Source organism: Narcine bancroftii, chromosome 3, assembly GCF_036971445.1.
Source record: "Narcine bancroftii isolate sNarBan1 chromosome 3, sNarBan1.hap1, whole genome shotgun sequence".
NCBI lineage: Eukaryota > Metazoa > Chordata > Chondrichthyes > Torpediniformes > Narcinidae > Narcine > Narcine bancroftii.
In genome coordinates, this window is record NC_091471.1 from 302,968,969 (window position 1) to 302,991,709 (window position 22,741).

General features: G+C 43.8%; 1 protein-coding gene and 1 non-coding gene across 6 annotated transcripts in view; one reads left to right on the top strand and one right to left on the bottom strand.

Annotated features, from left to right (window-relative positions):
* The first annotated feature begins 1,914 nt into the window (after nucleotides 1-1,914).
* LOC138759011 (BTB/POZ domain-containing protein 2) overlaps nucleotides 1,915-22,741 on the top strand; it is a 43,298-nt gene continuing 22,471 nt past the window's right edge. For 2 of the 5 annotated variants that reach the window (XM_069928775.1, XM_069928776.1), the window contains exons 1-4: nucleotides 1,915-2,362; nucleotides 11,677-11,833; nucleotides 14,186-14,359; nucleotides 19,739-19,844. In XM_069928775.1, coding sequence (XP_069784876.1) covers nucleotides 1,917-2,362; nucleotides 11,677-11,833; nucleotides 14,186-14,359; nucleotides 19,739-19,844 — 883 coding nt within the window. In that variant the 5' untranslated portion in view covers nucleotides 1,915-1,916. Of the gene's footprint in view, nucleotides 2,363-11,676; nucleotides 11,894-14,185; nucleotides 14,360-19,738; nucleotides 19,845-22,741 lie in introns of all 5 variants that reach the window. The other 3 variants (XM_069928779.1, XM_069928777.1, XM_069928778.1) reach the window with 3 other exon arrangements.
* Nucleotides 5,588-5,714, bottom strand: LOC138759740 (U4atac minor spliceosomal RNA). Its single transcript, XR_011355069.1, has one exon. It is a non-coding gene; the product is annotated as a U4atac minor spliceosomal RNA (small nuclear RNA).

The window sequence follows — 22,741 nt, forward strand, 5'->3', positions numbered from 1 at the left end:
AAGTGCCTCCATCAATAATGTAACTAATTGGTAATGCAAAACACAAAAACACATTGAAAGTTCTGCACAGAACTTTCATTGTTTATTAAAATAATCTAACATTTATATCTACTAACCACGGCAGTGGGCCAGTGAGAAGTCTCTGCAGCTAAGGGACCAGTACATGTTACGGGCTGCTGGTGCTCAACGCAAGAAACCCTCAGAAGCTGTGGGTTGCTGGAGACAGCTGTCGGGAGACTTGCGTCGGGCTGTGGACTGCTGGAGACTGGCTCGAACAGGTTGGAGGGGAACTGCGATGCGAGGAGGTGCCAAAGGCACTGAAGGGTTCCTAACCATTTCGGAGGTTCAGATCTGGAGCTTGGGTTGCCAATGGTTTGGACTGGACTCTGTGTGGCTGTGGAAGTGCTGGATCCACAGACACTGGGTGGACTCTTTTCCTTCTCTCCATCTGACTCTAAGTCAGACTATAGTTTATTCCTGCCAATGGCAAATCTGTCTGCCTTGCAGCAAGCAAAAAGAAATTTCATGTAATACACTATTTTATTACTATGATAATCAGTAGAATCTTGAGATAAACATTTGCACCTCCAGGTAAGTCAGGAGATGGGGAGAACCTTTCCTGATTCTAGAGATGAGGAGGTTAGCCAATGAAGTCATCTGAGGTGGTACTTGCTTGAATTTAGAAGAATGAGCGAGGAGCTTATAGAAATGTATAAAATTATAAAAGGCATAGATAAGATAGAGGTAGATAAGTTATTCCCATTGGTGGGAGAGCTAGAACAAGGGACATAGCCTAGTTGCAGATTTAAGGTGAAGATGAAGAGGAACTGCTTTTCCCAGATGGTGGTGAATCGATGGAATTCACTGCCCGTGGAAGCAGTCGTGGCTACCTCAGTAATATTTAAGATAAGGTTGGCTAGATTTTTACATATTAAGGGAATTAAGGGGGAAAGGCAGAGAGGTGGAGATCATCAGCTTGTTGAATGGTAGAGAAGGCTCGATGGGTTGAATTTCCGATTTATTGTCATACAGCGGTACTTACACGAGATTCTTTTTACTGCGGGCGAGGCAGAAACGACCTATTGGTAGTGCAAACACCACGTCAACAAATAAAGTGTAAACAGCTGACCGTGCACTATGGACAGATGCACAAGAGCCCTTCAAGGAGTCCCTGATTGAGCAGGGACTATTGAGCAGTCTGATGGTGAAGGGCTCTTGTCAAGATTCCTCAACAGCTCAATCCGTGAGCGGTCTGACGGTGAAGGGCTCCTGTCAGATTCCTCATCAACAAACTCAATCCGGACTCTTTTACTTTATGGACCTTTTCTGAAGGTTGAATAGATTTTTTTTAAAACAAAGTAGGGGGAATTAGAGATAGGGAAAGGGCAGGTAAAGTGGAGATCACTTGCCCCATACCTTGAGCAAGGGCTCAAGCCTGAAACGTTGCTTATGTATTTCAAAAAATACACTTTTGCTAATATAAAGTACATTGATTCGACCTGCTGAGTTTCTCCAGAATTGTGCTTTTACTTCAACCAGTGTCTGCAGGCTTTAATGCTTTCTTTCATTGAAGGGTTGGTTGGCCTCCTCCTGCTTTCTTCCCTCATGACCCTCCAAGAGATCTGCAAGCGAGTGACACCGAAGACGGAGGAAAACATTTGCAGGTCCAGGTAGGCGAGGAGAAGGAGGATGAGGTGAGGAGGGTCACCTCATAGTCAAATAAAGCTCGGGGCGAGGGCTGAGGGTTAATGCAGCAGGCAGGTTGTTTGGGAGGGAGGGGGACTTACCTTGCAGCAGGGCCATGCGGAGAAGGGTCACTGGAGCAGAGAGGCGCTTGTTTGGAGGGAGGGAGGGAGGAGGTGGACTTACCTTGAGGCAGGGCCACGCTGCTGTTTGTAAACAGATGCCACTTCAAGATGGCGGCGGGCGGGAGCAACCTCGGCGCCTGCAACAGGGTCAACGTCCCTAATGGCGGCGGCGGCGGCGGCTCGGGCAGTCCGACCCTCGCCACCGGCGCGTCGCCGCCTCCCTCCATCCTCGGGGCCGGCCCGGGAGGCGGCGGCGGCGGCGGGGGGGCAGCGGCCGCCGCGGTGGTCATCTACCGGGAGCCCATGTACAACTGGCAAGCGACGAAGACGACGGTGAAGGAGCGCTTCGCCTTCCTGTTCAACAACGAGATCCTGAGCGACGTGCACTTCCTGGTGGGCAAGGGGATGGGGACGCAGCGCATCCCCGCTCACCGCTTCGTGCTCGCGGTCGGCAGCGCCGTCTTCGACGCCATGTTCAACGGCGGCATGGCCACCACCTCCACCGAGATCGAGCTGCCCGACGTGGAGCCCGCCGCCTTCCTCGCCCTGCTCAAGTGAGTGCGGCTCCCGGAGGGAGGGAAGGACGCGAGGCCCGGCAGCCCTGCACCCCCCCTCCCCCCCGGGAGAAGCAGCCCTGCACCCCCTGCACCCCCCGGGAGTAGCAGCCCTGCACCCCCTCCCCCGCCCTCCCGGGAGTAGCAGCCTACACCCCCCCCCCCGGAGTAGCAGCCTACACCCCCCCCCCGGAGTAGCAGCCCTGCACCCCCCCCCCCCGGGAGTAGCAGCCCTGCACCCCCCCCCCCGGGAGTAGCAGCCCTGCACCCCCCCCCCCCGGGAGTAGCAGCCCTGCACCCCCTCCCCTCCCGGGAGTAGCAGCCCTGCACCCCCACCTCCCCCGGGAGAAGCAGCCTACACCACCTCCCCCGGGAGTAGCAGCCCTGCACCCCCTCCCCCCCCGGGAGTAGCAGCCCTGCACCCCCCTCCCCCGGGAGAAGCAGCCTTGCACCCCCCTCCCCCGGGAGAAGCAGCCTTGCACCCACCTCCCCCGGGAGAAGCAGCCTTGCACCCCCCCTCCCCCGGGAGAAGCAGCCTTGCACCCCCCTCCCCCGGGAGAAGCAGCCTTGCACCCACCTCCCCCGGGAGAAGCAGCCCTGCACCCCCTCCCCCCCCCGGGAGTAGCAGCCCTGCACCCCATCGGAGTAGGCCGCCCGTTAGCCGGCGGCGCTGAAGGCCCGGGGTTCCTTCCCCCCCCAAATCATCTTTCTGACGGCCACGTTTCCCATTTAATGGCCATTGATCCCGAGCATGTTTCCTTTATTAGTAATGTCCCACACCACGACATAAATCACGGCCCTGTTTTCTGAACCCGCCGCTGCCTTTTCAGCAGCCTGTCGCCTTGGGCAAGCCGCAGGGAGGCGGCTTCCTCTGGGTCAGGGCGGGCCGGCAGCGCGCATCCCCTGCACGTTTCTTCCCCCCCCCCCCCAAGTGGGCTTCGGTCGCATTGCATCTGTGCACAAGTCTCTTCGCCCCCCCCCCCCCCCCCCCGAATGTTGTGCCCATGCACTGTCAAGCACAGAAATGCCGAGTTCCTCCAGCATTTCAGAATCAATTGTCAGGAAATTGGGGGTTTGCTGCAGCACCAGAGTGCAAGCATTCCTATTCAAACCACTGTGCCACAGGACTGAGTGCTTGTACCCCGATCACGGCGTCTGCAGACTTTCGTTGTTCGCCTCCTTCTTCCCATCACTGTTACATCAGGGGTTCCCCATCTGGGGTACATTGGGGCTGAGAGAATAATCACTACTGTACAATACACGTGCTGTAATCTGCAGTCATTTAGGGGTACACGGGAACCTATACAAATGCCCAAGGGGTACAGAGGAACAAAAAGGTTGGGAACCTCTGCTGTACATTGTTCCATACCGTTGACACCACTGTGGCCCTTGTTCCCCCCCCCCTTCATCAAGCCTCCCCTTCATCAAGCCCCCCCATCATTCTGCCAGTCATCCCCTCCCCCCATCGTCCTCCCCCTTCCTCCTCCCCCCCTCCTCCCCCCCTCCTCCCCCCCTCCTCCCCCCCTCCTCCCCCCCTCCTCCCCCCCTCCTCCCCCCCTCCTCCCCCCCTCCTCCCCCCCTCCTCCCCCCCTCCTCCCCCCCTCCTCCCCCCCTCCTCCCCCCCTCCTCCCCCCCTCCTCCCCCTCCCCCCTCCCCCCTCCCCCCTCCCCCTCCCCCCTCCCCCTCCCCCCTCCCCCTCCCCCCTCCCCCTCCCCCCTCCCCCTCCCCCCTCCCCCTCCCCCCTCCCCTCCTCCCCCCTCCTCCTCCCCCCTCCTCCCCCTCACGTCCCCCCCCTCTCCCCCCCTCTCCTCCTCCCCCCTCCTCCCCCCTCCTCCCCCCTCCTCCCCCCCCCTCCTCCTCCCCCTTCGTCCCCCCCCTCACCACCCCCTCGCGTCCCCCCCCTCGTCCTCCCCCCCTCATCCTCCCCCCTTCGTCCTCTCCCCACTCCCTCCCCCCTTCCTCCTCCCCCCTTCATCCTCCCCCACCCCTTCTTCCTCCTCCCCCCCCTGTCCTCCTCCCTTGGCTTCCTCCCCCCTTCCTTGTCCTCCTCCCCCAGTTTGAGGGGGTTCCCCTCAGTCTCAGCCCCTCAATGCCCCTACTCTGGACTGTGATCCTTCCCCACCATCAAATAATCGAAAAGAGTGCAGCAACTGGCTAATGAATGCATGGAGTAAAACACAAAAGTCTGCAGATGCTGAAATGGTACTGAAAACACATAGAAATGCTGCAGGAACTCAGCCTGTTTCGCAGCGTCCTTAGGTCGGAGAGATAAAACAGTATTACCAATGTTTTGGGCCTGAGCCCTTCTTCAACGTGTAAGCAAGAAGCAGGCAGGCATCTTAATTAAAGACTACAGATTAAGGGGGAAGAGTGATGGGGGGAGTTCAGACCAACAGTCAAAAGATGTATTCTTGGATATGCTTAGAGGAAAGTTGAAAATTGATTTTGGTTCTGTGAAAGGGAAAAGGGGAGAGTGAGAGAACTAGAGGGAAGGAGGGGGCTTTGTGCCAGACTTATTCCCATCCCTTCCTCTCTTCTTTTAAAGAAGGTGGATTGGCCATCACCAAGTGTTTTTTTTGTGTGCTCATAATGAGTGAGCTCTGCTTGTTGCTGGAAGATGTGTGGTATTCTTCTGTTCATCGTGGAAACAGACATTTAATTTGTCACAGAATAACATTGGCAAGAGGATTAATTCACAGCACAGCAATTTAAAATCTTAACACCTCGTCAATCTAAAATTTGTATTGGAATTGAATTCTTGTATTTAAAAAAAAATCAGTTTTTCATTCTATTTGCCAGATACTATAAATATTTGTTTTCCTTTTTCAGCCGTTCCAATTTAATTTTGTTTAATGCCCTTCCTTTTTCCCTGCACTTGCGCTTTGATATAGAATTGAATTTTCTTTTCTTTGGCTTGGCTTCGCGGATGAAGATTTATGGAGGGGTAATGTCCACGTCAGCTGCAGGCTCGTTTGTGGCTGACAAGTCCGATGTGGGACAGGCAGACACGGTTGCAGCGGTTGCAAGGGAAAATTGGTGGGTTGGGGTTGGATGTTGGGTTTTTCCTCCTTTGTCTTTTGTCAGTGAGGTGGGCTCTCCGGTCTTCTTCAAAGGAGGTTGCTGCCCGCCGAACTGTGAGGCGCCAAGATGCACGGTTTGAGGCAATATCAGCCCACTGGCGGTGGTCAATGTGGCAGGCACCAAGAGATTTATTTTTTTTTTTTATTTTTTTTTAATTGCACCAGAAACTGGACTTGTGCCCAGGTGATGCGAAAGTGTTGCAATGGTGTTAGCAGTGCTGTCCTCGCCATTCGCTCATTGAACAGCCCCACAACCCCAAGATAAGGATAGCTCAAGAGATTTCTTTAGGCAGTCCTTGTACCTCTTCTTTGGTGCACCTCTGTCTCGGTGGCCAGTGGAGAGCTTGCCATAGAACATGATCTTGGGTGAAACACAAGATTCCATTGTCACAGTGGTTAAATGAAAAAAATACACAAATGCTGGAGAAACTCAGCAGGTCAGACAGTGCCTTTAAGTAGCGAAGGTGAAGATACATCACCAATGATGAAGGGCTCAAGCCCAAAACGTTGGTGATGTATCTTCACCTTCGCTACATAAAGGCACTATTTGACCTACTGAGTTTCTCCAGCATTTGTGTTTTTTGAATTCTAGTCCCAGTGTTTTCCCTCTCTCCATCGTTTTGAGCATTATTTTATTCTTAAGGTAAGCACTGCTTTTGCAAGATGCTCAGATTTTAATGTGCCAAGCTTGGTTGGAGTTTGGCTAGCCATATTTTGTGTGCATCTTGCTCATTGTAGTAATGCACAGCAGCAATAACGTAGTTGGCAAAATTTTGTACTGTACAATAACTTATTTGCCTTTCAAATCTTATGTATTTGCCTATATCTGAGACATTTTTGTTTGACCTTGGACATTGTGTTGGTGGACCCTTTCCATCTATCACACGGTATCTTTGACCTACTGCCATCAGGAAGGAGGTATAGGAGCAACAGTTCCTTACGGTAGACAAAGTTAAAGAATTTCATGTATGTAACATTCTAAATGTGGTATTACATGACAATAATGGAACCTTTAAAATCAGGACTATAAGGTTGGGAAATAGCTTCTTCCTGGATCCTGTGAGATTGATGAACAATATTCTATAACTGAGTAAATTACTCAAAAGTATTTGTTTTTTTATCGTATGTATGTGTGGGTATGACAACGGCTCTGTATACGCTTATCTTTGTGAGGTTTTTCAGTTGGTTGTTTTTCCAGACGAATCATGGGTCCTCTACCGGCACCACCTACGGCTCCTAGAACGCTTCCACCAGCATTGTCTCCACTCCATCCTCAACATCCATTGGAGCGCTTTCATCCCTAACGTCGAAGTACTCGAGATGGCAGAGGTCGACAGCATCGAGTCACGCTGCTGAAGATCCAGCTGCGCTGGATGGGTCACGTCTCCAGAATTGAGGACCATCGCCTTCCCAAGATCGTGTTATATGGCGAGCTCTCCACTGGCCACCGTGACAGAGGTGCACCAAAGAAAAGGTACAAGGACTGCCTAAAGAAATCTCTTGGTGCCTGCCACATTGGCCACCGCCAGTGGGCTGATAATGCCTCAAACCGTGCATCTTGGCGCCTCACAGTTTGGCGGGCAGCAACCTCCTTTGAAGAAGACCGCAGAGCCCACCTCACTGACAAAAGGCAAAGGAGGAAAAACCCAACACCCAACCCCAACCACCCAATTTTCCCCTGCAACCGCTGCAACCGTGTCTGCCTGTCCCGCATCGGACTTGTCAGCCACAAACGAGCCTGCAGCTGACGTGGACTTATTACCCCCTCCATAAATCTTCGTCCGCGAAGCCAAGCCAAAGAAAAAGAATGTATGTATGTGCACTGTAGTCTGGAAAAATGCTGTTTCACTTGGTTGTTTATGTAGTTAGATAATAAAAAGTTTGAACTTGCTGGGCTAGTTAACTGAAAATTTGTCACTCATGACCCTTTGGTATCCTCTCTGGTAGGATTTGAATCTGAAGAAAAATCCTTAATAATATTTTCTCGCCAAAGCTAATGAAGTAGTCAGATCATGGGAATTGACGCTGACACCTTTCCGCTTCTTTGAAATACTGTATTTTCACTCATATAATGCACAAAAAAGCATAAGAGTGTGTAAAAAAAAAAGTTTGTATAACGCGCACACGCACATAGCGCACGGGTTCAGTTTTCTAAATTCCAACTGGCAAAAGCAATTTGCATTGAAATGGAACATGAGACAAAGCAGTATATGCCACATTTAATCTCCCACAATTAATGCCTAATCAACTTCCCCAAAGGTGTCAATCAGCTATTATGTAGATGATATCCTGCTAAACTTTCATGAAAGACCTCAACAATGAAGACGCTGTTTACATCCGGTACCGCACGGATGGCAGTCTCTTCAATCTGAGACGCCTGCAAGCTCACACCAAGACACAAGAGCAACTTGTCCGTGAACTACTCTTTGCAGACGATGCCGCTTTAGTTGCCCATTCAGAGCCAGCTTTTCAGCGCTTGACGTCCTGCTTTGCGGAAACTGCCAGAATGTTTGGCCTGGAAGTCAGCCTGAAGAAAACTGAGGTCCTCCATCAGCCAGCTCCCACTACCAGCCCCCCCCACATCTCCATCGGGCACACAAAACTCAAAACGGTCAACCAGTTTACTTATCTCGGCTGCACCATTTCATCGAATGCAAGGATCGACAACGAGATAGACAACAGACTCGCCAAGGCAAATAGCGCCTTTGGAAGACTACACAAAAGAGTCTGGAAAAACAACCAACTGAAAAACCTCACAAAGATTAGCGTATACAGAGCCATTGTCATACCAACACTCCTGTTCGGCTCCGAATCATGGGTCCTCTACCGGCATCACCTACGGCTCCTAGAACGCTTCCACCAGCGTTGTCTCGGCTCCATCCTCAACATTCATTGGAGCGAATTCATCCCTAACATCGAAGTACTCGAGATGGCAGAGGCCGACAGCATCGAATCCATGCTGTTGAAGATCCAACTGCGCTGGGTAGGTCACATCTCCAGAATGGAGGACCATCGCCTTCCCAAGATCATGTTATATGGTGAGCTTTCCACTGGCCATCGTGTCAGAGGTGCACCAAAGAAGAGGTACAAGGACTGCCTAAAGAAATCTCTTGGTGTCTGCCACATTGACTACCGCCAGTGGGCTAATATTGCCTCAAACCGTGCATCTTGGCGCCTCAAAGTTTGGCGGGCAGCAACCTCCTTTGAAGAAGACTGCAGAGCCCACCTCACTGACAAAAGGCAAAGGAGGAAAAACCCAACACCTAACCCCAACCAACCAATTTTCCCCTGCAACCGCTGCAACCGTGTCTGCCTGTCCCGCATCGGACTTATCAGCCACAAACGAGCTTGCAGCTGACGTGGACATTTACCCCTCCATCAATCTTCATCTGCGAAGCCAAGCGAAAGAAGAAATCCTGCTAAACACATTGACAAGCTTTGGAAAGGAATCAATTAAGTAGATTGAAGACAGGCTTCAGAGTTGAGCAGGATTTTAATTCTAATGTTGTCTCAAATCAGAGGAATTCGATATGTTGATCTCTTCCCTCCGGGATGGGTCTGGGCCCTAGCCAAAATGTCTTGTTTTTAGGAATACCATGGCATTCAGTACAAAGACATATTACCAAGATTAAAATTTCCCATGTCTGTTATAAATTGTGCCCATGCTCTCATTGCCATTTTTACATTCTCATGATCGCTATAAATTACCCACGCTCGCTATAAATTGTATCCATTCTTTCAATGCTGCTATTCTCATACTCGCTGTAATATTCCCTCGCTCGTATAAATTGCCAGTGCACCTTTCCCATGACCACTATTAATTGTGCGTGTTTTTTCATTGCCTCGATTATATTCCCATGCTTGCTATAACTTTCACACTCGCTATAAATTGCCGGCCTGTCTTTCCTACGGCTGTTATAAATTGTGCCCGTTCTTTCAACGTTGCTATTATATTCCCATGCCCACTATAAATTGTCGGTTTGTCTTTCTCATGCCCGCTATTAATTGTGTACATTCTTTCAACATATAAAAATATTCTCGTATAGTGCGCACATACATGTAACTTGCGGGGGGTGGGGGGGGGAATACCTGGTTTGTAAAATATACATATAACACATATGCGGAAAAATGCGGTAGTTTGTTGTACAACACAAAAATGGGTCCTTGGTGTCCATCCTGACTGGTCCTGCTGGATGAATGTCCTTTACCTGCTGGATGAATGTCCTTTACCTGCTGGACTCTGTGTGGCTGCTGGACTCTGTGTGGCTGCTGGACTCTGTGTGGCTGATGGACTCTGTGTGGCTGCTGGACCCTGTGTGGCTGCTGGACCCTGTGTGGCTGCTGGACCCTGTGTGGCTGCTGGACCCTGTGTGGCTGCTGGACCCTGTGTGGCTGCTGGACCCTGTGTGGCTGCTGGACCCTGTGTGGCTGCTGGACCCTGTGTGGCTGCTGGACCCTGTGTGGCTGCTGGACCCTGTGTGGCTGCTGGACCCTGTGTGGCTGCTGGACCCTGTGTGGCTGCTGGACCCTGTGTGGCTGCTGGACCCTGTGTGGCTGCTGGACCCTGTGTGGCTGCTGGACCCTGTGTGGCTGCTGGACCCTGTGTGGCTGCTGGACCCTGTGTGGCTGCTGGACCCTGTGTGGCTGCTGGACTCTGTGTGGCTGCTTGGGCTGCGGAAGCGCTGGAGGTGAATCTACGGATATTCGGTGACTGGGGGTCTCTCTTTTGCTTGTCTCTCTCTGACTGTAAGTCTGACTGTAAGAGGCACTTAGGCAATTCCTGCCAATGGCAAATCTGTCTTGCAGCTGGCAAAAAGAAATTTCATGTAATATTACACTGTTTTATTAATATGACAATTGAAACTTGAATCGAGATTACAGAAAAAGTTGTCTCCTGATTCTTACTAATATGTAGTACAAGAGCAAGCACTCGGATATACTATTCTGAGTGAATTTAGGACAGTCTTTATTGATTGTCATTTAACTGTAAAATGTTTCTTTTTACAAATCTGGAATTGCAGAGCAAACATTGCTGATGGTTCGGTCACCAAAATTTTAGCTTGAGCTCATTGTTCTGAAGCAGTCCAAGATATTTAAATTTGTTAAGACACTAAATTACATGGTTTGTTGTTTGGACTTGGATTTAGGTGAAAGCCTGACCGTGGCCAAATTAAGGAAAGAGTTGTGAAGGTTAGATTTACTGAAATTTGCAAATAAATAGCATTTCCATTTTAAGATTTGGAAAGATTTTTTAGAAAACTAATGGTATGTTTTCTTGCCATTGAAATCACTTCAGGTTTCTCAAATAATGTTGGAAAGTGATTCCAAAAAAATAGTTGTGCACAATTATGCTCGAAACAGAAATGAGTAAATTTAATGGCAGCTTGCTAATTGTAGGATGAAATTGGTTAAAAAGTATTAACCTTCACTTTCAGTGCATTCACCAGCTTAAAGATTTTTTTTAAAAAATCTAGCTTTTCTTTAATTATTTCAGTTTATTTCTGGCTTATTTTGCCTATATGGCTCACAGCCAGGTGTAGATGAAACTAAGACTTGCATTTTGTTAGCCTAACCAACTGCCTATTGGAATGGCTAGGATGGGGTTTGAGGGATGCAGGCCAACAAAGGCAAATGAGACTAGTGTGGGAGGGGCATTTTGGTTGCCAAGGGCAAGTTGGGCCGTCAGCCTGTTTCCACACTCTTTGATTCTGTTACCAATCATAAGTCTGGTAATTGATGTGTGTTACCAAAAGCACACAGTACATTATAATAACAGAAAAAGAGCACAATTTATGAAAACACAACTGATCTTCCAAAGAAAATGTCAAACTCTTTCATCATTTCTGTTAATTTTTTCATGAGACCATCACCACTTATAGAATCATCATTGCAGTAGAAAAGACCAATCAGCCCATCATATCCAAGTTGGCTCCTGATTTTCTTACCCTCACAGCTGTGAGCTGTGTGGCATATTTAGCACAGTGACCCGGGTTTCCTCCAACTGCTTGGGTTTCCTCCCATCCTTCAGAACGTGCAGAACTTGTAGGTCAATTTGGTGTAGTTGGGCAGCACGGGCTTGTCGGCCAGAAGGGCCATGTTAACACACTGTATGATTAAATTAAAATCCATGTTTCAGGGCTCAATCAAATTGACGTTCTACTCCAGGCTGTTTGTATATTATTTTCAGTTTTGGAAAAAGCTGTGATAATTGACATGTTTTATTTGCTTCTCCAGATTTCTGTATTCCGACGAAGTCCAGATTGGACCAGAGACTGTTATGACTACATTGTACACTGCTAAAAAGTATGCGGTACCTGCCCTTGAAGCACACTGTGTGGAGTTCTTGAAGAAGAATCTCCGAGCAGACAATGCATTTATGCTTCTTACACAGGTACGTTGGAACATTCATGTCGTGCATGATATCTGTCTACAGAAGAAACTCAGAAAAATGGTAAGTGTTGATCCTATTACTCAGTTTATAAGCCTACAATATTAAATTTGAGCTATTGCCCACTATGTGCTACATAAGCAAAATATTGCAAGCATTCTCCAGAATAAACATTATGTACATTATAAGTGTTGCAGAACTGGCTTTGCTGTTCTGTTACATAAAGGAAAATGTTTTTTGTTAGGCTAATTCATATTGAGCAGGGCTGCTTTAAGAACGTGTGCTGGGCAGCAATTTATGATTTGTTTTTCTCCATTGATTAGTTAACCCAGTCCATTGTTTATTTGGCAGAAAGTTGACTGAGGCACTCCATTCTGACCTCCATAACCATCAGTGATTCTGCCACAATATATAAGTTTCAGAATTTTTCACCAAATCTAATGTGCTGCATTGATTCTCATCAATTTGGAATATCACAATGGGATGTGCTTTCCTTGTCCAATGTCCACATAATGACTTTCAGTAGGATTCACAGGGTTTCATAATATGTATGCCATTTCAAAATTGTTACCTCTATTCAAGCCAAAAAAAATCTCAACAAAATCTATTTCCCTGATCAGTATTTATGATCATCTTTTTTCAAAATAACCCTTTATTCAAGTCCAATATTCTGTCCATATTTTTAAAAAGTCACCATTCCTTAACGTACAAGATAAAATACTATGAATGCTGTATCTATTTGGGTCAGGCTTTGTCTGTGATGTGAAAATTTCAAACCTGTGACTTTTCATCAGTACTTGAAAATGTCCCTAAACCTAGCCAAGCTTCATTATAACGATCCTTCCACTTATGCGATAGAACTGCAACTATATAGCTTAGTACCCACTGGATGCATTTATTCACAAACTGCAAGTAAGCCTAGCTGATCCTTTTTTAAGTACAGAGATTAGCATAGGTTGTTCCAATGAAGAGCAGCTGGAATTTACAACTTGAAGCTACCTGCTTTTAAATGGAGGTAACAGCAGGATACACTGATTTGAATCCGATTTTGACATTTGTAAGTAAAGATAAATCAAGTTATTTCTAATTTTAAATATACTTTGCATATTGAATGGGAACTTTCATTGTTTTATATATTTATATAGGCATGAAACTCGAGTATACCCTTTCGTGTAATTGGCAACCCATACCCAATGTTAACCATAGAATTGAGAGAGTGGTTCACTTTCCTAACTTAAGATGTTGAATTGTGAGGGAGGGAGAAGATAATCATTTTGACTTTTGCAGGAAAGTAGAATCCAGAGAAAAATCACTCCTTGTTGGTTATGAAATGTTGTCTTGCAGCTGATTTAGAATTGCATTTCCTCAGGCTGTGGAGCCACATGGTAACAGATAAGAAAGATATAAACAAAAACTAGGGGGAAATAGACCTTTGATAGGCATATTTCTGGGTTGAACATTAAATCTGTCAGATGTATTGACTGGAATTCTGAAGGTGAATTCATAGTGATTAAGTCCTTGATTCTTGAGAATTGTAGTAATTTATGGTTAGATGTCATAATCTGAACACTCCTCTATTGGAAACGTAAATTTCATTGTTCAAGATCTGATGCAGCATAACCTTCTAATATTAGAGATTTTTAGTAATACTGGGGAAAAACTTGGGGAACTTCTGAGCAAACCAAAGGTAAAGTTAATTTTTTAACCATTTTGGATATTGGCAACTCTCTAAACTTTTCATAGGATATCTCGATGTGTGGACTTTTTAAAAGAAACTGCACAGCAAGCCTATCAAAAGAAGCAGATTTTAACTTGCTTTCAGATATTCTGGCCTGCAGCTTCAAGAAAAGCACCAATGCTATCAGAGCTCATTTCAGTATCTGTGAGAAATTGAACCAGTTAAAATTATGAGGTAAATGAAAAGAAACGAGTAATGGATTTAACTGAGACAAGTGGATAAATAAGTAGTAAAGGAGTCACAGCTGAAACCTGGTGACCTAGGCCTGGGAAATTGTCATGGAGATGGCATGATTAAAAGGTGAGATCGATTATTCCACAGTGAATTCATGGATATGCAAGTATTAGTTATTTTTATTTAGTAAGAAGGCTGGAAAGCTATTTTAATTTTGGAATAATTTGCAGATTGCAGATATTTCGGGTGTTATTGCATCAAATATCAGGTACACGGTGATTTGGCAGGAGCCTTGGGATAGGATCAAGCACAATTAATGTCTTGTAGCTTGATTTGCACTGCTCAAATTGTTCCCTATCATGTGTCCTTTTTGTACCATACATAGCTGTGGTATTTAAATTTTCAAATTTCAGCTTTTAAAACTGTTTTTAATAATATTCCAGAGGCACAGAGCTATATGTGATAATACCTGCATAAGTTCAGGTGAAGCAGTCGTGGGACAGCCATCTGGATCCCAGGGTTCAGTTTCTGTATGGCCACGGAACAGGGAGGATCGAGAGAGAGAACTAAACGGGGACGAGGAAATTAAGGAAGGAGACCATGTTGGAGAGGGAGAGGTAGGGCAGGAGAGACCTGAAAAGTGATTTAGTGGAAATTATTTTTGGATGGGTGAGAACCTACTGAATTTCCTGTTCTTTCTCTTCATCACCTGTAATTATAATTGCATTATTCAATTGTGGGAATAGTGTGGGTAAGAAAAGAAAACAACTGAATAAAGATTGAAATATCATACCTTGCATAAATAAATATTCAGTTTGTGTTGTGTTAACTTGTGTTATGCTGCATGAGATTACAAATTAAAATCATTTCATCCTGATTACATTTTGGTCTGTTGGCTTTCTGACGGTTATGATACTACAGGAAGGGAAGGGTTTGTGTTGAACCATGCAAAGACAATTGCTGAATGGATCTTGGCAGCAAATGCAATTAAATTTTTGAGTTATATTTGAGTGTAGGAAACACCAGTGCAGTTGTCAATCTACTAGACAAGGAATCGAAGGAGAGGTTCCAAATAGGACTTGAAATAAGATTGTTCCAAATTTCCTGCTAAAAGATGGGCATCCCCATACTGCACCTTTGATTTTTGAGATAGTAAGTAGAAATTGGCAAAAGTTGTTCATTGTGAAAATGAGTTTGTCTATGAACAAGTGTGCCGTGGAGTTGAACTGTTCAGAGAAGATGTGTGGGGAGATGTAAAAGGATTGTGGTTCAGTGTAAAGATCAGCTGACTGGGAAAAGAGTATGGGAAATTGTCAAATTGCCATCAAAAACGTTTGATTGTAGATGGGATGAACTGGGTCATGGGAGAAAGGATAGTCCAAATGCGAAGAGATGAGTTTGAGACAAAAATTTGAGGATCCTTTCCAGACAGAGTGTACATTTCAAAGGGAGGGGACTTGAGGGAGAGGGTTTCAAAAAGTCATTTCACACTGGCTGATGGCTACTGCCAGTGAAAACAAAGCGAGGGAGTCACAAAAAAAAGGGAAGGGAGAAATGAATGTGGTTGGAGAAAACTTAAATATTTGTTACTGATTTTTAACTATGGGATTGATCTAAATGGATTTTAACATTTTCACCATCAAAAATACACTTCTGTGCAATTTTAAATGTTTGCACGAAATTTGTTTCTAGCAATTTGTATAGCATTAAGAAGTTGTTAATTGATTTGGTGCCACTTGTGTACAAATTCATATCCATTTCTTCATCTTCCTGTTCTGGTCAATACTTTGAGAAAATGATTCCCCTTGTCTCGAGTACATCAGCAGATAACTAGGACTGTATTTTGATTTAGCATCTGTATTTATGATCAACAAAATGATATCATATTTCAAACTTTCACTTAAAGCATCTAAAACTTGGTTGGTTCCCAACTTTTTACTTTCCCCTCACATACCACTTTAAGTATTCCCTATGCCATAAGTGTTCTGTGATTAGTAAGTGATGGCTTAAGGTGGTATGTGAGTAGGAAGGGAAGGTTGAGAATCACTGCTCTGAAAGAATGTCTCTTTTTGAAGTGAGGTCCAATGCATTGATACCGGGTTCATGTGGTCATTCTTTCACATAGGACCCCAGACAATAAGTGTTAGTGTGTGAGTTGTGGATGGAATTGGGTGTAATTATGAGATGTGCAATGTTTAAAACTAACGCCGACCAAGAGAATGCCCCCAAAAGAGAGGATATTTTGTGATTTGATTATATGCGTGCCATTACTGAACATAAATCTTTCCTTTGGTTCAGGCAAGGCAAAGTTTTTAACCATTTGGCTTCTAGCTTCAGACTTAAGATTGTGTTTATGTAGGTTTTTTAAATTTGCCATCATTATGAATGCCCTAAAGCATATTGATCTAGAACCCTTTTAGGCACTCACCTGCTAAATTAATTTTTAAAAGTTCTGAACAAGTTTAAATTCCATTTAACAAACTTTTTTTTTACAATTTATGAAAACTTAATTAACAGTGCTGACCAAGAATAATAAGGCTTCTGACCATTTTTGCTATTCATTACAATTGCATGCAAGTTTATCATCAGGCCTTTAGCTACTGGACTTGCTCGATTCATGGGAAAATTTCAAATATTATAAATGATGCATGTTGTATACAATAAGATTTAGTGGTACTGCAGTAGTCGTTACACACTTTTCATTCACTAAATTTTTGCTTTATTGGTTAGCGCAACACTATTTTAGCACCAGTAACGGGTTTGAATCCGGCGCCGTCTGTAAGGAGTTTGTACTTTCTCTCCGCATCTGCATGGGTTTCCTCAAGGTGCTTCAGTTTCCTCCCACCCTTTAAGGTGTTGTAGGTTATTTGGGTGACAAGGGCTCATGGGCTGGAAGGGCTGTTACAGGACTGTATTTCTACATTAAAACATTTAAATTGATTCAAACAAGTTTTTGGCTCTGTTCTATTAGATTAGTCTCTAGCACTGAAAGTTAATGATCACAGATCCAGTTACTGGTTCCAGGTGAACAACCAGGTGAATGGATTATGTTGAAAACTATTTTACTGTCACAGTTTGTATGCTTGAAAATTAATACTCAGCAGTCCAGTTAATGCTTGTAGGACAGCTGACTCGCACGGTGGTATCTTTTTTCGATCAGCAAAAATGTCATTTCAGAATTTTGGATAGTGAGTAATATCTCCGATATAAAGATAAAAGCTTTCAAAAGTACATTTGCTATGCTAATCATTGGTACAGAAGATTTCTTGTTTTCTTTTTTCAGTCTTTATTATCAAGTAAAGAGCCTTGTTCAATTTTCAGTCGCTTTCAGGCAGTCAGCATCCATGTGCCAGCCCCAGATTTTACCTTATTTCACCTGATGAGGCCCTCTATTCCAGAGCATATTTGTGGATCCAAGGAAATACAGGTTTATGTTGGGGTGTCTGAGTTGGCAGTAAGTGAATGAAAATATCAAAATACTTGACATTATTCCAGAATCCATTTTTAAAACAGAGTTAGGAAAGCCCCTACTGTATTTAATGGAGACAGGAGAGAACCTTGAAAGGTCAGGAATCAACATGTTTAGTTTTTAGGGTCTCTTTAATTTCATTTCTCTGTTCAAGAGTAAAAAGATTTTGCACTGTTTATTTTAAACAGTTGTTGGAAAAGGAAAAATTGATATAACTTGACTTCTTTTCCAATATCTTCATGTAGAATGTTGGAACAAATTTTTTGGGTTGGTTAGATTTATTGTAGTTTTGTTGCACCAAAATCCACAGATGCATTTTCTTTTTTGTCTGATGTGGTTTGAAGTTTTCTGTTAGCTCCTAAATATTTTATAATTGGGTATATATTAATAAGGTACCTCTTTGAATGTCCAATGTAGTTAATTTTTGCATATTCTGTTAAGAAAAAGCAAGAGTAATCTATTTGGTCTTTAATTCCTATCAATTTTGCCCCATTGGTCATCACTGAATTACTCAATTGCATTTGCACTGATTTTGATAACCAACACTAAAGATGTTAAGCTTTGAAAATAACAGACCATTCATTGATCAGTAAGAAGAGAAAATGGGAATTCTGTTCTGAAATTATTTATCCTTGGCTTTTGCTAAATTGGAAACGATGATAAATTGCAATTAGTATGCAAATCCTAGCTAAGAAAAGGGAAAAATGTCGTTTGGAGTCTCACTCCTCAGCCTCGTGCATTAGGCAACATCTAACTGACATGCGCTAAAATGAGGAAATTGCAAATGTTTGCAAAGTTCTAGAGCAGGCATTCTCAGCCTTTTTTTTTCCAGCTAGGTCTCTGCTTGAAGTTGGTGGGCCCCCTTCCCTGAGAAGCAGTCAAGTTTCGGTTTCTTCCGTACTTCTCTGCTACGTAAAAATGTGCTGTGGTCACTAGGGACTCTGTTGAGAATGGCTGCTCCAGAGAAATAACTTGGTGAAACTTGTGTGGTAATGATATTTATTATTTTCTGCTTCGAAATAGGACAGCTGTTTTATTTTGGAGGGGAAGGGTGTTGGTCTTATTTTTATTTTTGCTAATTCATAAATTGTTTTGTGATAATATCTAAAAAAATTATAGAATATAAAAATTACAGATTGTGGAAATTTAAATTTGGTGTTATAAACTAACTATCAGTTCTTCAGATGAAATCTTCAGGTGTCAAAATAAATAATTTCTGTGCTTATTGGAAGTACAGGTGCAAAATCTTTTATCCAAAATTCTGAAAACCTCTGAAAACTGAACAATTTTTCCATGGATGTCATCTGCACCCCAAAGGTCACGTTGGGTGCCAAATATGACCCGGCACGATCCATGCTCAGCTCACACTTGAACATCCTATGTCAGTCTGCGTCAATAATGAGTGGAGCCCAAGGGAATCCTTACTTTATAGGAGCCAGCAGGAAAAAAACAAGAAAATAGCACTGCCGCCGCTGTCTTCCCCCTCCCGTCCAGCGCCGCCGCGAACTCCCCCACCCTCCAGTCCAAACACCCTTACAGTTGGAGTGTGTCGTCATTTTGCACGACTTTGAAATCAGCGCAATTACTTAACTTATCGCCTTTACCATTATTTTATTATCCAAAAAAATTCAGAAAAGTATCTGGTCCCAAGGGTTTCAGATCAAGGATTCTGTACCTGTATCAGTTCTCGGGGCAAAAGTTGAACAAGTTCTTAATACTTGAAAGGCTCAAGCATGAATTGTCGGTTGCGTATTTTTACATTTGCTACATAAAGGACACTGTTTGACCAGCTGAGCTTCTCCACCATTTTGTGTTTTTACTCTTACTACTGCCATTTGGTTGGGTAGAAATTGTAGTAGTCACTTTTTTCAGCTCTATCAAGGAAGCCTTTACATTTGGCCAATTTACCATAATTCTAGGAGGCAAAATAAAAGGGAAAGTTTAATTACTTTGGGAATCTTTATTCAAAAAGGTGAAAGTTTAGTTGCTCTTAATTAAGTAGCTGTGTACAGGTACACAATCCTTTATCCGGACGGAACCCTTGGGGGACAACGTGTTCCGAATTTCGGATTTTTCCGGATTTTGGAAAGCCCACCCGAACTGTGCTGCCATATCCACCCCCACCCCCTTCCAGTCGCCCGGCTGTCTCCCCCAAGTGCCGACCCTCCCCGGCCGCCTCCCCCAAGCGCTGGCTACTTTCTCTCCCCACTTACTGGATTTTGGAGCTTTCCGGATTTTAGAAGTCCGGATAAAGGATCGTGTACCTGTAGTAAAAATAAGCTAACATTGTAAATTGAAATTGTGCAAAATTAAAGTATGATATCTGTAGTGAGAGTATTCTGATTTGATTTTGAGATTCTATTTGAGTGTGTTACCAAGATTGTTAAAATGTAGTTCTCAGCTCAGTGTTTGAGATGACATTTATTTTTACTAAAACTGTTTTTGTCACCTAAAGTAGTTATTTGCAGAAGTCTTGTGTGCTTGACTACCAAAGTCACTAATCCACTTGGGTTTTTTTGTTCCAAAGGCTAGGCTCTTTGATGAACCACAGCTTGCCAGCTTGTGCCTGGAAAATATTGATAAAAATACTTCAGATGCAATCAATGCAGAAGGTTTTACAGATATTGATTTAGGTGAGTATATGATGAATCTGATATATTTTAAAGCTTTTGAACAGCCCTGAGTTGTGAGTTTTTGGTCATTGGTGAGCTGTGACGGGAAGTAGAAGAATTAGGCTATTTCAGTTGGTTTGCTATATTCTATCACTTTTTACTTTAACTGTTTACTTTAAAAAAAATCAGCCTTAAGATGATTAAATATTAGAGATTTGACTTGTGGGCTCCACTTTACCAGAGAATTAAGATCAAAAAAATTCTAAGTTACATTGCTTTATTCTCATTTGAGGTGCAGTATATCTCTTACAGAGATGTACACACAGAGAAATGTATCTGGAACATTTTTCTCATGAAGAATAGTTGACTTTTATTGATTAATTCTTTTAATCTAGGCCATTCATGACCATTTTTATTTGTACAAATTCTCATGCACAACATCATTGAGTATTAATAATTTTGGAAAGCTTCAAATTGAAAACGTTTTGATCTGAACACTATATTCTGACTTAAAATATGAACAATATGACAGCTCTGGACTATTTTGACTAATATTTCTGTGAGAGATAATAGATTATAGGAAGTAAAGTTAGTATGAATGAAATAAAGAATAATAGACTAGACTAGAGGAAGTTAAGTAAGTAAGTGCTGAGTAGGGATGAATTCCGATAAGAGTGTGAGGAAGTATAATAGAAGGGTCTTATAGTGATAGGAATTAGCAAATTCTGCATATAGAATTAGTAACTCCTGGGGGTTGAGATGTTTGAATAAGAACAAAGGCAGATTCATGAATAAGGACAATGACATGATGGGACCCAGACAGGATACCCCATGGTCTTTCAAGTTTACAGAAACTGCAGGTAGGCAGACAGAATTACCAAATGCCAAACCAATCCAGGAGGCAAAAGAATGTTTGGGGGTGGGGGGGGGGTGTATTTCTTCTTTGGCTTGACTTCGCGGACGAAGATTTATGGAGGGGTAAATGTCCACGTCAGCTGCAGGCTCGTTTGTGGCTGACAAGTCCGATATGGGACAGGCAGACACGGTTGCACCGGTTGCAGGGGAAAATTTGTTGGTTGGGGTTGGGTGTTGGGTTTTTCCTCCTTTGTCTCTTGTCAGTGAGGTGGGTTCTGCGGTCTTCTTCAAAGGAGGTTGCTGCACTGTATAAAAGTTGGGTGAGCCCCAGTATGTGTGTGTATTCCCATGGTAAGGGGAAGCACGCAACTTTGCACAGTTCTTTGTTCTCAATTTTCATCTCGAGCGAAATCTGTGAAGGTACTTCTGTTTCTCACATTTCCATAAAAATGTCACCAAGAGCAAATCGCACATCCTCTGACTTGTATTCTATTCATACCTTGAAAATGGTTAAGCAGCATTCTCAACAAAACTGAATCAATCGAGAGTTTGAAACCTAAAGTACCATGGGGAGTGAACTTATTTTCCTTTAAATTTTTTTATTGATTTTAGTCTAAAACATATATAATAGGTTCCTAAAGAACCAAATGCAATGATTATCATATTGTATATTGTATATTGAGTATCCATTGGAGCGCTTACACCCCTAACGTCGAAGTACTCGAGATGGCAGAGGTCGACAGCATCGAGTCCACGCTGCTGAAGATCCAGCTGCGCTGGATGGGTCACGTCTCCAGAATGGAGGACTATCGCCTTCCCAAGATCGTGTTATATGGCGAGCTCTCCACTGGCCACCGTGACAGAGGTGCACCAAAGAAAAGGTACAAGGACTGCCTAAAGAAATCTCTTGGTGCCTGCCACATTGACCACCGCCAGTGGGCTGATAACGCCTCAAACTGTGCATCTTGGCGCCTCACAGTTTGGCGGGCAGCAACCTCCTTTGAAGAAGACCGCAGAGCCCACCTCACTGACAAAAGGCAAAGGAGGAAAAACCCAACACCTAACCCCAACCAACCAATTTTCCCTTGCAACCGCTGCAATCGTGTCTGCCTGTCCCGCATCGGACTTGTCAGCCACAAACGAGCCTGCAGCTGACGTGGACTTTTTACCCCCTCCATAAATCTTCGTCCGCGAAGCCAAGCCAAAGAAGAGATATTGAGTATAGAACATGAAATCATAATCTAACCAATAAGTATTGAACTTCATAATCATTTTATTACTTCGAGCTACAGTGTAAATTGACAGGTTGTTTAATGTTGAAGAGACTTTTTTTAAATGGAGAATTCTGGAAGTGGTCAGCTGGTATTTGTAAAAAAGAAAACCAGTTAATATTTCAGATTGATGATCTTGTACTTTTTGACTTCCTAAAGAAAAAGTCACCCATAGTTTGAAAATATTGAGTCCCGAAAAACAAAGATCTTATTCAATATTTTGGCTCAAATATCTATAAGGTGTGTTGAGTCTTGATGAAAAGTTATATGCTTGAAATATTATTTGCTATAGGCACTGCCAATTAAATTATCAGCTTTTTCCATTTTATTTCTTATTTCCATCACCCTCATTATTTTGGAGTGTAAATGTACATAACCCAAATTCCTTTTAATGATGGAATTACCAAGAAAGGATTTAACAGCTGTGGTGTTTCTAGGATCAGCTCTGAAGGCAGCAAGATTAGTGATAGAGAGCCATGAAAAAAGTAGTAATTAAATCAAAATATTGATAATGTTGGAAATCCTGAAATAAGCAAACTCCTTGTACTCCAAGGCAGGTTGTTAAGAAGCCATGCAAGGAGATACTTGAATTTTCACAATGCTGAATGTTACTAGCAAATCCTTTTGTTTTTACTTTAGTATTTATCAAGTTCTAAGGTCTTTCACCAGCTGATCAATCAAAATATGACAGTAAGCCATGTAAGGAAGGATTGGTTTTAACTTTTAAAGGAATGGGAGATTTGGAGGGAATTTCTCAATTTAAAGCCATCGTAACATTTAAATTACTAGTAT